The 17,436-nt window shown below is 35.5% G+C and overlaps 1 protein-coding gene across 9 annotated transcripts in view; it reads right to left on the minus strand.

Annotated features, from left to right (window-relative positions):
- LOC138127435 (myelin transcription factor 1) overlaps window positions 1-17,436 on the minus strand; it is a 282,760-nt gene that overhangs the window by 33,605 nt on the left and 231,719 nt on the right. For all 9 annotated transcript variants that reach the window (XR_011158232.1, XM_069043515.1, XM_069043516.1 and 6 more), the window contains one exon: window positions 14,067-14,107. Coding sequence is in view for 8 of the 9 variants with exons in the window: in XM_069043515.1 (XP_068899616.1) it covers window positions 14,067-14,107 (41 nt within the window). In the remaining variant the exon portion in view is untranslated. The remainder of the gene's footprint in view (window positions 1-14,066; window positions 14,108-17,436) is intronic.

Consider the following 17,436-nt stretch of genomic DNA (forward strand, 5'->3'; position numbering starts at 1 on the left):
TTACTACGAATTAGTTACTATTTATTTAAGGAATGGTTGCAAAATAAGATTTTTTAAATGTAAATTTTGACATAATTACATTGGTGACACTTTACTAAAGAATAGATTTTAACAACTATTTTGTATAATGCTTCTTAGTCATATTCTGCTCATTAACAGAAACAACTTCTGTTAAGACTTTTAGAACAGATAATTTGAAATAGATTTTTGCAGATGCGAAGAATTATTAGTAGTAAACTAAGAAGTAAAAATTTTTTTTCGGAATCGTATTGTAATATGCACATTCCTAACCTTATACGAGGGCGGAAAGTTAACCATTCCTTTTTATCTTTATTTCCCTCTCTTGGTCAGTAATAGGCCACTTTCCGCCTTGTTATGACGTTTTTCCAGTGGCGTACACGAATTGTCGAAAAACGGTAGAAATGAAATTGCATCAAATTAATTGTTTATTTGCTAAAAATGTAATGATTCCGAATAAAATAAACTAGGCAAAAATGAATAGGGAATTCCACAATTTTTCTTGGTAAGCAAAATAATTGCCCCAATCCTCCCACGTATTCTTAAACACTAGATAAGTTTAAAATATTACAGGTACTTAAAACATTACATTTAATGCGTATATATTTATATTTCTTACACATTTCATTATAAATTTTAAACTGTATTTATAAAAAATTCAAAAATGGAAAAATTCCCTATTCATTTTTGCCTAGTTTATTATACAAACCTCGGTGGGAAGGTGTTTCCTTCCTGTCTCGAGCATTAGTTCACCTCGGCTACGCCCTCGGTAAACTATCTTAGCTCTCGACAGGAATGAAACACTTTCCACCTCGGTATGTAAGCTACTATAGTTCTCTACTGCAGATTGATACAAATAAAAAAACAATCTTCATTATATTTTTAGGATTTCATCTTAAAATTTTCAATTTTGTTTGTTGTAATTTATCTTTCGGTTCTTTGTTGTTGGGCATTATTAGTGAGAAGAAAAATTTGCTGAAAATAAATTTTATTTTTATGTACATCTGTTACTTATTTTACTTATTTGCAGAATTATTGCTAAAAATAGAAGAGCAATAATTTTTAACGATTCATTTAACATTTCATTATAAAATACATTTCACTTGAAATTTATTATGTATTTAGGTACTATTTACCTTATGTACAATTATGTAGAAGTATTAGAAATATGTTTTCAACATTTATAAAATAAATTATTTTTAAAACCTAATTTTTTAAATCAGCAACACATTTAGATGGTTGTTCCAGAAAATCAGGTTTCGCTGCTCTTTCAGCCGAAAAATTAAAACACGGCAAATATTGTAGCATTAAAGAAAATCCTACTTTTGTCGCCTTTTCGTTAGAAACCTTTGGCCCATGGAGCCTAGATGCTAAAGAGATGCTAACGAGACATAAGCAAGTTGCTGCTTGAAAAATCTAGCTATTTCCAGCAAAGAATAAGTATTGCTATCCAAAGAGGAAATGCTGCTAGTGTTTTGGGAACTGTGGCCAAAAGCTCAGAACTTGGAGAAGTTTTTTATTTGTTTAAAATTTAGTTTAAATATCATATAAATATTATACAGCTAATATACAAAATAAATCAGTAACTTTTAAATCAGTCAAAGATTTTTTATTATTAAAAAACGTTTAACCTTTTAGCAAGGAATTAAAGTGACATTTTTCAATTAATAGGAATATTCTAAGCCAAAAATGTTATGTAATTAATAGGAATCCTGATAGAAAATACTTATTTTTCACTATTTTACTTTTATCTGTTTGTAACGTGTCAGACAGATTAGGTTTAAAAATGTGCAAGCTGTAATTGTACACTTATAAACAATAACTTAATCTATAATAAAACATTAATGTAGATAATAGAATGTAACAAAATTAACGTACAAATTTCAAATTTCCTAATTATCCCATTTATGTGTTTCGATTAAATTATTGAAATATTATAAATTCCTGTTAAATACGGAGAAGTAAACTGAAAGCTTGCTATTGATCTTTGTAAGGTTTAAATGTAATACTTACTTAAATATTAATGCACTAATGCCCCAATTAATTAAAATTCATTACCGTTGAATTATAGAAAATTGGTTCGAGCATTACATGTGTCTTAAAAAATATAAAACATTCAAATATGACATTTTTCTTTTGGATATACAATAACAAGATTCTTTGAAAATATATGCAACACATTATAAAAATACTGCAAGTCTGTTACGTGCTGTAAAATTACCTTTTTAGCTTTAATTTAAGTGGCCAAGAAATTTTTAGTCGGTGTATGTCAGAATAACATGTCACATAAAATATTCTCTGAGTACTGGAATTATCGTGGGATTCGTGTAAACACAGTCACGCCGTAAAACTGGTGAAAATCGGAAAACTGGGAAATTTCAACGATGCGTTTTACATGGAATTTCCGCGTGGTAGCAAAAATCCAAAAGTGAGCTTTCGCACTATCCCAACGCACAGACCACTCGCATTGGTCGCGCCACCACCCTCTCCTCCGTCGTCGATTTAAAAATTCTTCGCGAAATCGCCCCCGACGAATCGAAGCTGCCTCCTCGCCACCACTCCCGTCCGAACCAGCGATTATAACAATGACCGCAAACTATCTCCGGGTGGCTTACGGAGTACAACGTCAGTCGGATGTAAGTTAGTTGGTAAATCCGTGCGCTTCTGCGAAATACAGATAGCTAAAATAAGGACTATCCAGGATAAAGTCGGTAATCCCGGCGCCCAGCTCGACTTTCGAACATCACGATTTCTTCAAAGGGAGATTTCGACGGGATTAAGCCGTCCTCGGCGGCGGAGGAGATACGCACCTAGCCAACACCGACTGCATCGGATAATCGTCGGAGGAACTGCCGCCGTCGTCACAAATCACTTCTTGTTAAGTTCGTGGGAAGCACACGCGACGACGACACGCACGCACGCGATTCCGACGAGGGACTAACGTGCGTAGGCAACACGCACGGCGTTGCAACTGCAACCGAGGCCGGCGGCGGCGGCTGCAGCGCGCGCAAACTGGAAGAATGCAGCCCTCGGTGTAAGGAATCATCCCCTAGATGTAGGGACGCACGTTGCCATAACTCGTCGATATCGCACGAGGGTCGCTCGAGGGACGAGGTACGGCGAAATTAAGAGGGAATTAAGAAACAGACCAAATGTACATACCAGAGGCGTAACAAGAGAGACGTTTCTGTTGCAAAATTATTCTCCTTTCATATTATTCACATGCTTATAATGTGTACCTGCATAATAACATAAAATTTTGTCTGTAATATGTAGGTAATCTAATCTCAAGCATTGTAGTAACCTACAGTGTAATATAGCATAGATGTAACATTTTTTAAACAATTGATAAAGTTACTGTTTGGTCTAAACGGTATAAATTCTAATGCCGGTAATTGCAATATGCAATTCACATTTCAGTTTGAAAAGTGAAGTATCATTTTTATGTTACATAGATGTTACAAGTCGTAAAACCATTTTTAGGACATATTGGTACTGTAAATTAATAATATCGACAATGTTTAACAATTGATAATGTTTAAATAAATAAAATTTGAACAATATGATCAACACAAGGATAGTTCTGCAGTTGACCAAATATAGCGCAGCGAGAATGTAACAAATTGATGTATCTGAGAGATTACATTGCAAAATTATACAACGGTGTTATACCCAATAAGTTTCCTAAAATGTGCAAATTCGAGATAAGTTTAAAATATTTATAGCTTTGTTATCTATTGTTATAAATATGTAATATCTCATAGATGTAACAAATGTAACAAAAAATGGACATCTTTCATTCATATTTGCTTCATATGTATTTCAAGTTTTCCAGAATGGTGAAGGTTGCATAGATGTTTCAAATTTTACGAACGCACTGTGAGAATAATATCTTAATACACTGGTAAAAATCAATTAATTAAATTTGAGTAACAGTATCTACGAGTATCTGTATCTGTAGTAGATGACACAGAATAATAAATAATTGTAATTTTTTTGTCTATAGAACTATAGTTCATATTATATTGCTATTGTTACTTGTTGTTACGTAACCACTATGTAACATTTAGGTCGCATCAATAAAAATCGTCTGCTCCGAGTTCGTCCACTGTACGAGGTTTGTTTTCGCAATGAGAGAAGCGAAAAAATTAAGACCGTCACCCTTTGGCGAATAAACAAAGTCGAGGGAGGTCGGCGGGTGGAGAAGTTTTTCCTAATTCGAAGTTAGACCTACCTTATCAACTTGCCTAACTAGTTCACGCGGGTTAGAAAGAGAAAGTACAAAGAACGTAAGTGTAATTTGTGTCGGCAAAGTTTCGGACTAAGTTAGCGTCAGTTTGAAATTAAAGTGAACTTTTTATGGACTGACATGAATTTTGTAGAATCGATATTGTTTACGTTTGACTTCGAGTTCTACGGCGGGCTGGTAGATCGATGGTGGATTTTTTTTTTCGCCAACTCCGGGGGGTGGCCCGGCGACGGGGTCGCGGCTGCGTCTTCTGTCAATGGTCGAGTCGAGATTGAAGGAAATTAGTGCGAAATGAGAGAATGTAAATGTTTTATGCACGTCAAAAACTGATCAAGATTGAATCTAAGACACGACTTCGAGTGGTCGTTGTTGTGACGGCAGGTGGCGCCACCAGTGCGGCTAAGTTACGAGTTCCGTTCAATACACCTACGACAGTCTACTTTCAATTTGTCGTCTCAACTCAAAAAAATGTGCAATAATAATAAAAATAATGTTGAAAATGACAATTACAAGATCTGATTTCAATGAAATAACAACAAATTACTTGGACGTGAAAACATTTCATTTCATTGATAAATAATTAGATATTGACAATTTTTATCGTGCATGGAGATGATGAAAGAGGAAGTACGATGAGGTCTAGAGAACATGAGCAGTGACAGTAGCGGATGTGCGACGTGTGGACCAATGAGGCGATCTAATCTTATAAAATACGCTCCCATTATGCTTTTGGTTCAGCGACTCCATGATAATAATAATAATAATAATACTAAAGATGTCTACATATGTAGGCGCAATCTACTAATCTACTGAAATATTAAATTCATTTGTGTGTCTTCTCATTCATGTTTTATCATTTATCTACGTTCGGTTGTCATGCAAAATATTGTATCGCAGCCGCCAAGAGTAGGACTGTATAAAATTCCACCCTTGTTTTCTCGATTAAATCTGTTATTCGCGGCACAATCGGCACGTTAAATAAATTAAAAATGACCCCTGGCCACGGCGGTCCCGGTTAAAAAGGTGCAAAAATTAAACGCAATTACTGCGGAAACGGCACACTGAAAAATGACATCCTAAATGGTTCTTAATTAGCAAACTAAACCCTACCCTCTTTAAAAAAGATTAAACCGTGTGTTTGTGAAGCGTCGTAATGCCAGATGACTGACATGAGCCGTTGCGGCTTTCACCCCTTGAACAAGGGAAAAGCCGGAAAAAGTGGACCTATTAACCCGATATACGTTTCAATTTTTCCTGTACGAGGGTTTTACGAAATTTCGCGAGCGAAACGGGGACGACGTAAACCTGTTTATTTTGATGTAATGTGGATCAAGGGGTGTCGGTTTAATAAATATGGTAAATCGGACGGAAGATTTGTATATTTATTCAAATTTGACTAAACATTTACGGGAAAATTTTAACTGTTCTTTCTGAAACAAAAAACCGCTGATAATAATACAAATTATTACATATTAATAGATATTACGTTTTTTTTTTTGTGCAACCGTATGCGAAACCAGCATTTTGCGTACCCAAAACAGGAGCGGCCGTTAAAGTAAACGTCATTTTAATATTTGATACAAATCAAAGTATCCATAAGACAGCCGTTTAGATTTTTGGGTATCAAATTAGGGAAACCGCAGAATTTATAATACTTTTTAACTCTGGAGGAGTACACGAAACTGAAACATCGCTATCACTTTCTCTCCCGATAATTTTACGATGATTTACAAAATGAATTGCTTTATTTGTGTCATTTCTGTAGCGACATGTAAGCCAAATTTATATGTATTTATTGACAGTGAAGTACATTTGCTTTGTTCATTTTATAATAATGTTGTGTACACCTTGGCCGCGAAATATTTTAATATCCTCGAGATTGTGCTGCCTCGGCCACAAGCGCATCAGCGTCAATTTTTCTCTCGGTGCGTTAAAGAAAGATTTCGCGACCTTGATATACAAATAACTATTGTTTTTCCTCTGTCACATTCTAAATCATAGGAAAATTGTAAATTTGATTTATATTTCATACGGAATGGATGTCATAATGCTCCATGACGTTAGTCTTATTACTACTTTGTCATATAACTCAAGAGATCAAATCTCTTTTTTTGCTAGATTTTTTATTTTTATACATATTGCAAGTGATTCTTTTTTATTACTATTATTAGTATTATCTATTGCCACCAGTGACCCGGCCGTTAACCGGCATCCAGGCTGAACTTCGTCATTACGGGTATTGCTACCAAGTAATGACGATCAAATTGATAATTATGTGAAGCAAACCCCAGTCCAGCTTGATTACTGGCTATCCACCACGCTTCTGCTGCTACTCAAATTATATTTATTGTTACTGTCAATCTGTCCAGGAGACTTAAGGAAAATACAGATGTTAGAAATGTTTATTTTTATCATAATTCTTATTCAACATAAAAGGTTTATAATTGATAATTTCTTTTTTCACTATAGTCTTCTATTTATTTTTCCTTAATCCAACAGTACCGTTTTATTATAAAAGAGACCGGATTAATTTATCATTATGGATATTTCTATCAAGTAATGATTCGAAGACACTATTTTTTATTATTTTATCCACGACCATTAAATAATACGTTTATTATTTACGTAACTATAGATACATTATGCTAGTCATAAATTACACCCGTGACTTATTATAAGTCACTTGTGATTTATCATAAGTCACAGATCTTAAAAATTTTGAAAGCTAAGTGTTTTATGAAAAAAAGTCGCCTGCGGGTCGTATTTTAACTTTCACCCTCGTGGATTATGATAGGCATTATTAGCTCGTCAAATAATATACTATGAAGAAGTATGAAGAAGTATTGAAGTTACGGTTTCCTTTGGTGGTCACCCATTCAAACAATGACGGAACTCGATACCGCTTAACTTTAATGTCCGAATTATATTAATGCTTTCATATTACTGGGGTCGCCATTGTTATTATTACTATTATTGAAAATTAAGTGCAACTATTAACATCCCAAACTATTGTTTCTTTTACTAAAATTTACTTCAATTTTGCACTGTTCTTCTTAATTTGTAAATTGTAATATACTTTAGGGAATTAGAAAATTCAATCCGATTGTCGGCCCTGAGAATGGAGTTTTGTTGTTTCTTTGACCGGGGTGATGTCCAAATTATTTCATTAAACCCTAGCCCTGACTCACCCCTATTTCCAGCGAGCAATTGTACCACAGCAGCGTATAAGTACATTCCAGTCTACATCGACTTTATATCGTTTATGATATTTTAATTCTTCTGTAATAAGTACAATTTGACATTCATAAAAACATGCTTTCTTTTGCCGTCTACTATAGCAACACTATTTTTTTTATATCGTAATGAAAGTGGCACTTTTTTACATGCAAAATCGTAGTAAAAGTAGCACTTTTTTTACACGAAAAATCGTACTGCAAGTAGTACTTTTTGCGTCATTTTATTCCATCTCCTTGGAGATGATGGTCAAAGCATACCTACTTTTTTTGTAATTTTTCATAAATCCTTTTAGACCAAATTTCTCACAACACGTTATGAATGTCTCTTTTTTTGACTTATTTGCTTTATTAACTCGGGCTACGCCCTCGTTAATCAATCTGCAAATTCGTGAAAAAAAATGACTTTCATAACTAGTTGTACTTACAAATAACTATTGTTTCAACGCGTGATGGAATAAATGTTGTAAAATAAAACTGATGTATTTTTTACTCCAGTCAGTCACAAAATTTTCTTGTAGAACAACATTTTTTTCCAGATAATTTTCTATTTGAATAACTCAAACAGTTGCAGAAATTTCGTCTCGAAAAATTGTCAACTGACAAATATCTAGGGAACAAGCTTTCGTTGAAAACAAATTATGAGATTAAAAACAAGCCCTCGTGTAATAATTGGAGTCGAAAAAGGAATATTCACATTGCCATTTACGATATGAGGGAATATAATGGATTATTCTATGATATCTCTTTTATTTTATTTTAATATGAGCTGAACGGTCAGTCAGCAGATGGTTCTATTATGAAGCACATTTGACTTCAAATCGAATTTTGAAACGTCATCGAAAAAGTTAGTGGTACATTTTTGCACAAACTTCTGATGAATAGTTAATAGAATAGATAATCCTGTTGTGAAATAGTTTGTCAGTTTGATGGGTCACTTTTTAAACGGGGAATGATTCGATAATGAGAAAAATACAAGAATCGGCCATTAGACCACTCCTTGGCACCCGAAATTCGCTCGATCGAGAGGAATCGCTGTCAATTTGTGAGTCGTCGCGGGGCTAAAAGTTGCCGATATTGTTTTGGCACGTTTAATTGTCATCTGATTTTAAAACGCAATTAGCGTCCCGTTGGTCGATTCGTATACGTTCCTCGTCTATGCTTTTAATGAAATTTTAATCAGAAGTTTGAACTGTCAGCGCGGACGGAACGTGTGTAAAAGTGTTCAGTTTTCATTTCCTCGGACGAGGGTCGCTTAAGGGTGCATGCGAGCATGACGCTCTCTCACACGCAGACGACGCGCGGAAATTTCATTAAATCAAAACTATTTTTCGCCGTGGGACGCGGGGGCGGCCGGCCGTTCCACCCCGCACAAATCAAACACCGATCTCGGGGATGACGCCCCCGTAATTAGAAAAGTCTCGGGGCCCCGAATCCCGGATCCGATCCCGGAGCGGGAGGTGAGGCGACGGCATAAATCTGGTTATATTTACGGACAGGTTCATAGATCGGTCCGAGATATCGCGTATGGTGGATTTCTTAAGGCGCCCGGGCCATATATCACTCGGTATATCACGTCGGGCCGATAAATCAGGGCGCCGAGGCGGACGGTGTACGCCAGGTCGCAGGCGGCACCGACGTCGCACCCCCGAACTTGCGCCACCCCCGACGAACGCGAACCGAGGGCGAACAATATTTTCGATAATTACGCTTGCACGTCGGCCCGTTTGGTACACTTACTACCCTCGGGTTTTGGAATATTTAAGGCCGGTGCCGAACGGTGATCGGGTTTTTCAGTCGAACCAGCACCGAACGATAAAAACGTCGAAGTTTGCTACGAAATTGTACAAATTATACAATTGTTAATGATTTACAAGAGAATCAAAGGAATGAGTTTGTTTGGGAACCGCTGAAAAATTTCAAATTTGGCGGGCAGTTTTCACGTACGACCAACCTAAAATGTCAAGTTTTTCTGTCATTCGAGGTTATGTTTGGTTTTTATCGTTAAATTTTTTTGAGTTTCATCATGAATCTTTGATAATTTTACAAAGTGATGATAAAATAGTGTCTGCAACTTATTTAGTAAACAACAAAGGCCTAAACAACAAAGTAAAGAGTGTAATTGTGAGTACAAGCATAAAATGAAGTTGCTCAAAATGCCTGCCATCGTTTGCGATGCAAGTTTCAGCACGACGTGTCCAAGAAAGCCGAACTCGATTCAGACTTGTTCGTGGCTGATTTTCAATTTTGTGAAGAATTTCTTCTTCTGCAACTAATCTTCTCTCTGATCTTCTCGTTGGTCGCTAAGATCGCGTTTATTCATTTCGAAACGCCCGAAATTGCGAAGATGCTGCACAACGTTTACAAAGATTCGTGGATTGGGAAGTATCCTTTGAGGAAACCTTTAACCGTACAGTCGGTCGCAAAAAAATCGAGTACATCATAAAACTCAAGAGCACTGAATTTTTCTATTTTTAATACATGTAAATCAGGCTTTTGTGACTTTTAATGGCATGCTTTTTCAAATAGGTAATGCCTGACATAAGGAATGTCATTATGTGTGACGTAAGAAATGAAAAGTTTTGACATTTTGCTTGTCTCGGTAACATCAAAATTGACAACAAGAAGGATGAATTAAACTATAGAAAATAAGATGAATGCACTAGATTTTTTTGCAATCGCCTGTAAATTTGCCGTGCTAGCTCTGAATTTCGACGGGCTTCGCCACAGATCAAATCCATATCGGTTTTCTCCAAGTTGGTAAGCCATTTGTTTTGAATTAAATGACAACAAAAAAGTCTACTACGATTTTTTTAAACCCATTTTTTCATTAAATTCAGTGGCTTCCAAACATTTTTAGAAAAATATCAACATTTGTATTGACTCAATCGTTACCTATTGTGGAGTTCTACCACTGTTTTTTTTTATATTCACGTATTTTAAATAATAAAACTTTATTAAAAAATGTTGTCTTTTCATTTTATTTATCAAAAATCGGTGCAGTTCATTCACCGATATTTCCAGGGTCGAGGCAGTTACACATTTTCACAAACCAGGAGTCAAGACGCTTATTTAAAATCTGAGATAAGTTAACATCAGAATCAATAATTACATTTATTGACGGCTTAAGTTTGAAAGGTGAGTCTTTTTTTCACTCATTTGCTTGACTAACTCGGGCTACTCCCTCGTTAATCAAACTGCAAATTCATGAAAAAAGTATGACTTTCATAACTACAAATAACTATTATTTCTTCTTTAGTTTTATAAAGTACGTTGTGGTTTAGGTGATTGCCTTAGATTAGCTTAATCTGCTTTCACCTCTGATTAGGGGTTTAGTGTCTTTGTACAGGGTCATTATAAATGATTGTCCCATCGTAGTTGGCGTTAAAAGTCCACACAAGTTTTGGATGTTCCGCCAGCCTCGCAATGTTAGACAAACTAGTAGACAGATTTCCACTACCGTCAGTAGCCCCACCTATCGGCGATACTAGTCTCACTCATGTTATGAAGCTTGCGGCACATTCAACTACGTCACCAACGCCTACTGCGATGGGACAATCATTTATAATGACTCTGTATATGTACTTTGAAGCAAAGCGCCGAATGAGAAACGCTTACAACGTAACTCTTTTAATTTATTGTTCATCTATTTTGTCTACTTTCATAAGTTGGTCTCCGCCACACACAGTGAGACAACAAAGCAGTTTTCCGATGATGACCGCTTTGCTGTCGAAACGTGCTTCACAAAAAAGTGTATTTGGTGTGGGAAATCAATCCATAATTGGGGAAAAAGTATATAAAAAATAAGAGTTACTTGGAGAGTTTCATCGATTAACACCACATCCGTGTTTGTATCAGTTTGCTAAAGGAGCCCGTAATTCTGTCAAAACCGTGTTTACTTCTCTATTACTGTGCTTTTAACATTATTAAATCACCTAAAGCAAGACGTGCACTTTCCGAATAACGCCGAAAGAAAAGGAACAATAACGCAAAGGCCATGCATGTTCGAAGGGTTCTAATCCCCCGATACGGATCTCCCAAAACGCGGGACTAAAAGTACAATTTAGCGAAAACTACCAGCCGTATAATTGGAACGGGGCTAACCCGACCACACCGCCGATGATCATTTTTGCGATCGCGTCCCGAAAACACCGTCGTTTTTCGGGGCGATTCTTGCGAGAGAAAAAAAAAGTGGGACATTATTCCACGTCTCCCCGTTCCGGTCGCCCCCTTATAAATGATCGTTCCGAATCCGTTAACGAAACATCCATTCGGCGGCGGCGGCGGCGGCGAGATCGCGCGGCGTTAAAACGTAACATTAAGCTGCGGTTTCGTTTCGCTTTTAGCAGTCAGGTACGAGTGTAATAACGTTTATTCGCTATCTGGTTGCCTGCCTACGTGACATATTGTCGGGCGCACAATAAAAACGGAACGGAAGTTATAGGCGAATGCATAAATACGGGTGGCCACATTTGCCTGCGACGCGATAAAGAAGGACGAAGGAAAGGAAACCGGCAAAACTGATGACTAATTTGTCGAAAGTCTCGGGGGCGGCGGGGACGGCGATAAGAAGCGGGCTCGAACGGCGTCATGTGCACGACGACTAACGCCATGTTGGCCTGATTTACGAGGGCTGCGGTGGGATGCTCACCTGACAATTTTCTTGTGCTCTCTTGGAACTGGAAGGATGGGGATTAGAGTGGTTCCGCGAAAAATTACGGTTTCAAAAAAAACAAACAAAATGTAAAGACGTACGAGGGAAAATTTTAGAAAAAAACTCATCTCAGATGAACTTTTCTCTTGTTTCAAGATACGTTTCGTAGTAGACAAAATTGTTTTCGAAATAAAAAATTTGATAGAAAATCGATCTTGCGTATATATTTTTGTTGTTTTTCTGGCGTATGGTAGAGATAAAAAAAAACTCCATTATCCGGTGACAAAAATGTCAAATTTTCAGTGTCAAGAGATTTCTTTTTTTTTAGCTTCTTGAAAAGAACTGGGGACACGTTAGTTTAATTTTTTTTATACAATCGTGCAAAAAGTGAGTGTTCAATGCATTGTTTTTAGTGGCAAAAGTGCCTCTTAATTCCACTAGTGCAATAAAGTCTTTATTGCACGCATCTGTCAACAGTCTGTCTACGATCGTGCAAAAAGTGAGTGTTCATTGCATTTTTCACACACGACGCACAGGACTGAACTGTTGTTTATCGTTGTTTTTTTCTCGTTTTTTTTTGTTCGATCGCAGAAAAAATGTTGTATGCAACACGTGCAAAAAGTGTTATTGCACTTGATGTGTTGTCCCACTCGCCTGCGGCTCTTGGGACAATTTTAATGTCGCGTGCAATAATCATTCACTTTTTGCACTTGTTGCATAAAAAACAATAAAAGTAACATTTTTCTATGATATTCATTTTCCCGCCTTTTTCAGTTTTTCGTGCGATGACGACATCATCGCCGTTTTCTTAAATGGCAAGCTCTCATTTTATTGTAGATTTGGATAGACTATTAAATTATTATTGACAGTTAAACACTGTTCACGTTATTTTGGCATCATGGGAGGCCATGATTTATTTTTTTAACGTTGGACACAGTTTGATTTAAGTCACTAAAGTGCCTGATATGCGAACCTATCAAAATGAGCATAACATGTCTGAGTATTCTTCTATTGTAAACTAGTAAAACTGACAACAATGCACTATTCATTGACGCTATTTATAACCTCAAACCTAGAAAAACACAACGTAATTGAACAGCTTTACTACCAAATTAAATGCAAAATTTCCATGATGGTCAGGTCAGGTCAAATAGTAGTTTATTTAATAAGTTCGTGTGTAAATTGGGCCTGTTTTCTCACACGCGAGTGAAACGAGCGTTTTAAAGGCTCACAAGTTCCAAAATAGGCCCAATTTACACACGAACGAGTTGAATACAACGTTTTTTTGTTTGACGAGCCCCTTAAAGGCTCCAAATCGCTTAAAATCTTTAAAATTAGCTTGACGTTTCGTTTTGACAAGTTGTGACATTTATCAAAATCCTCAAATTCTCAAATTCTGACAGTGTCGAACAAAACATTATTTATAGTAATTTTTGGTGCTCACTCTATATCTACTTATAAAAATTTTAAACCCAGTCAATATTAAATATTTAACAAGATTGAAGAAATTGGCACTTTTGTGATATGTGACTTTTTTGTGATTGGCAATGTGACAAATAATTTGGAAAAAAGAAAATTATGTGGGAAAAGCATTTAACTGATGGAGCTATTATCTGTACAAAAGTACTTCTACAAGCCAAAATCTCCGTCAGAAACGATAGATCCTTGTGTCTTTTAAATCGTGTTCACGTGTCAGGATGGTTCCGATATAATGTGTTACAGATCTGGTTCCAGGACAACTTCTGGATGTTATAATATATTGCGGTTCAGATGCGTTATATGCGGGCTTTAAATCATGCATGGCAGCTCCAATATAAATCGATCGTTGCTTCATGTCACCGCGAAATTTTTATTCTTTGACTGTGTTTTTATCGTTGTTTGTTTGTTTTGTTTTTGCCGGGGTTTCACTCACCTGTTTTCGGCTCTTCTAATCCCTGGCCTTCGTTCGTCCACCTGGAATCAAAGCGACCACATCAAGAGGGTGAAATGCTTGACGTTTTAAACAATCAAACGATCCGCACAAAACCGGAAAATTATACATCAAACCCCGAAAACCTCCACCAGACGCAATTATCTCACAGCTGATTTCGCCCGATTTAAATTTTCAACGTTATTCGACGCCATCATCAGTAACGGACATAATTCGCGCGGGTGCTAGGCGTGCTTAAGGATGAATTGTGGAGGAGAAGGCAGTTTTAGGGGTTTCGGTGGTGGATTTTTAATTTCGTCGCTGATGAGGAAAAATGTTTTTTAAAATAACACGCGCAGGATCAATTACAGGAAATAATTTGATTGCATCTGAAACCTACTTGCAGTACTAGTGATGATTTAGATGCAACTTGTATTTAACATCAAACTACTGATTTTTTTTTATCTTTTATCAAAAATTCGCAGCAGCGACGTGTTTATTTTTGGACATAAATAGTCTACAAGAAAATCAAGAAAAGAAGTCCAGGTAGCCATTACAAACTAAAGTTAATTGATACCACTAAAATTGTTAACATAAAAGTGGAACTTGTCAATAACGAATTACGTTTTTAACTAATAATTAAAGGAAAGGTTATTTTTGAAATTCTAATTTTATTATTTTAGATTGATTTGATTTACTTGAACGGTAAATATAGTCCAATTGACTATAATAAATTATTCCTTTTATTGTAGTTTACTCGATTTATTAATTATTCGTAAAACAAGAAAAGTGAAACTTATTTAGTCAACCGTCCCTTACATTTTTTATAAATTAACAATCTAATATTTCCTTAATTCAATCAATTATGTAGTGTCTTGCATAAAATTCAAGTTTACGATCAGTTAGATAAGAACATTTGCGTTTTAGCAAGCCAATGACACTTTAACAAGAAAACTAAATAGTTTTTGAAAAAGACTGCGAGCACATTCGGTTAGGAAACTGACTTTGCTTTACCGAGCGAATTTGTGTCCTTGTAGTGTAACGTGGCATAACATAACCACAAAAGTGAAAAACAAAATCTAGTAGTTACTTAGAAAACAATTAAAATACAAAAAATAATAACAATTGTTATTGGCTTCACCCACTTTTAATTTGACATTTACCAATCTATACATCATTCACCGACTCTACTTTTGTTTTACACGGATTTTTTTAAATTGTAGTTTCTTTTAACTGGAGCTTTGGTTCCTTGGGCAATAATGTTTTTAAGAATTTGACATTTAATTAGTATTTTTGTTTAATTTTCAAATATTCAGATTGAGGACTCTGAATAAGAATTAAATTTCTTAGTTTATCAGGTGGTTACAAACTGTTAAAGTTCTAAATAATGGCCTTATTTGGTGGGTTAGGAATTATAACGTGCGATCGAATAAAAAAAAATCGAGTTACCTGGATTGTGCTATTCTGATGCTTTGATTGTTTCAAACCAACATTTTCGCCTACTCTGATTTTTTTTTTATTCGATCGCACGGTATGTACATAATTATATGTATGTATGTGTATTAAACACATACATTTTGCGATTTTCTTTGGTATATATTTCTGAGATTCATCATGCGAAATTAACAAATAGTTATGACATAAAAATAAAAAAAAAAGTTTTATACAGGTGTCCCCAAAAAAAAGACGAGTCCATAAGTCTCTTATTTATCGGAGGATTTTAATTATTTGTACACCAAATTAAATGGTTATGAATAGGCTACAAAAAGGCCTAATAAATTCCCGTATAGCCCTAAGGGCTTCAAGACTAAACCTTCAAAAAAAAAAAAAAATTAATGGGAACACATAATTTTTTCTAGTAATTCTAATAGAGATTTTTATTCTGAAAATAACAATGTATCACAAGTATATACTTACATACCACAAATACAAAAAAAAAAAAAATGTAAAAAAATGCTATTATCGTCTATACTCCATTTTGCGCTAATCATTGGCCGCATATCTGCGCAATCCCATATGTTATTTTTTGTTATTTGTTTTTCCAGCTAACTTAATTTGGTTATTACATACATTGTAATGTAATGCATTTTGATAGCTTCTCGCTTGGTGTTCGTCATTTGTTTCAAAAGTTAGTGTTATTTTTTTTTATGTGAAGTTATACTTGTGATACATTGTTGTTTTCAGAATAAAAATCTCTATCAGAATTACTACAATAGTAGTTTATTTAACGAGTTCGTGTGTAATTTGGGCTTTTTTTGGCATGAGTGGGCCAGTTTAAAACTCGAGTGCCAAAAAAAGCCCAAATTACACAAGAACGAGTTGAATACAACGTTTTTTTGTTCGACGAGCCCCCCCAAAGGCTCCAAATCGCTGAAAATCTTTAAAATTAGCTTGACGTTTCGTTTTGACAAGTTGTCAAATTTATCAAAATCCGTTCACACAAGAGAAAATTCTCAAATTCTGACAGTGTCGAACAAAAAAAAAATATGTATTCCCATTTGAAAAAAATTTTTTTTGACAGTTTAGCCTTGAAGCCCTTAGAGCTATACGTGAATTTAATTTAATAGGCCCTTTTGTAGCCTATATAAATAAGGGAGCTATGGACTCGTCTTTTTTTTTGGGGACACTGTATGTGATATTACATTATCATCACATTAATTACAATAAAAATACATAACAGAGTTTAAACAGTATCTCTCAGGGATGTATTGGAAATTGGTAAAATATATCAGAAAATGGGTCAATATTGCAGCAAATAAATGTTAATGTCTGTTTTTTTATCGTGTGCCCGATTTTTTTTTTATTGAAAACAGTTTTTTGTTACATCTATCTGGATATTCAATGTTACAAAATGGTTTATTCAACTGTACAAAAGACATTTATGACAGAAAGTTACTTTTAACGGGTGCACGAATAATGGTGAGTGGTTTGTCATTTAGCTAAATGTAACATGTTATGCCGGACATTCGTTCGTATAATTTTTTAAAGCACTCTCTGCCAGATTGTTATTTAGACACTCGGCAGTCTATTTTTGGTATTTTAACATTATTTATACAGGATCATTATAAATGATTGTCTCATCGCAGTTGGGGTTGAAAACCTACACAAATTTTGGATGTGCCGGCAGCCTTGCAACGTTGGACAAACTAGTAGACAGATTTCCACTACAGCCAGCATCGCCACCTATACTAGTCTGACTCATGTCACAAGGCTTGCGGCACATCCAACTATGCCACCAACGCCTACTGCGATGGGACAATAATTTATAAGGACCCTGTAGAATGATATTTGTGTTCTTGGTAGATACGTGTTGTATAAAAACAATATTATTATACTTATATTAAAGTGGAAACTTCAAGTAATTATCCCGGCG

The sequence above is a fragment of the Tenebrio molitor genome, chromosome 3 (genome assembly GCF_963966145.1).
Source record: "Tenebrio molitor chromosome 3, icTenMoli1.1, whole genome shotgun sequence".
Classification (NCBI taxonomy): domain Eukaryota; kingdom Metazoa; phylum Arthropoda; class Insecta; order Coleoptera; family Tenebrionidae; genus Tenebrio; species Tenebrio molitor.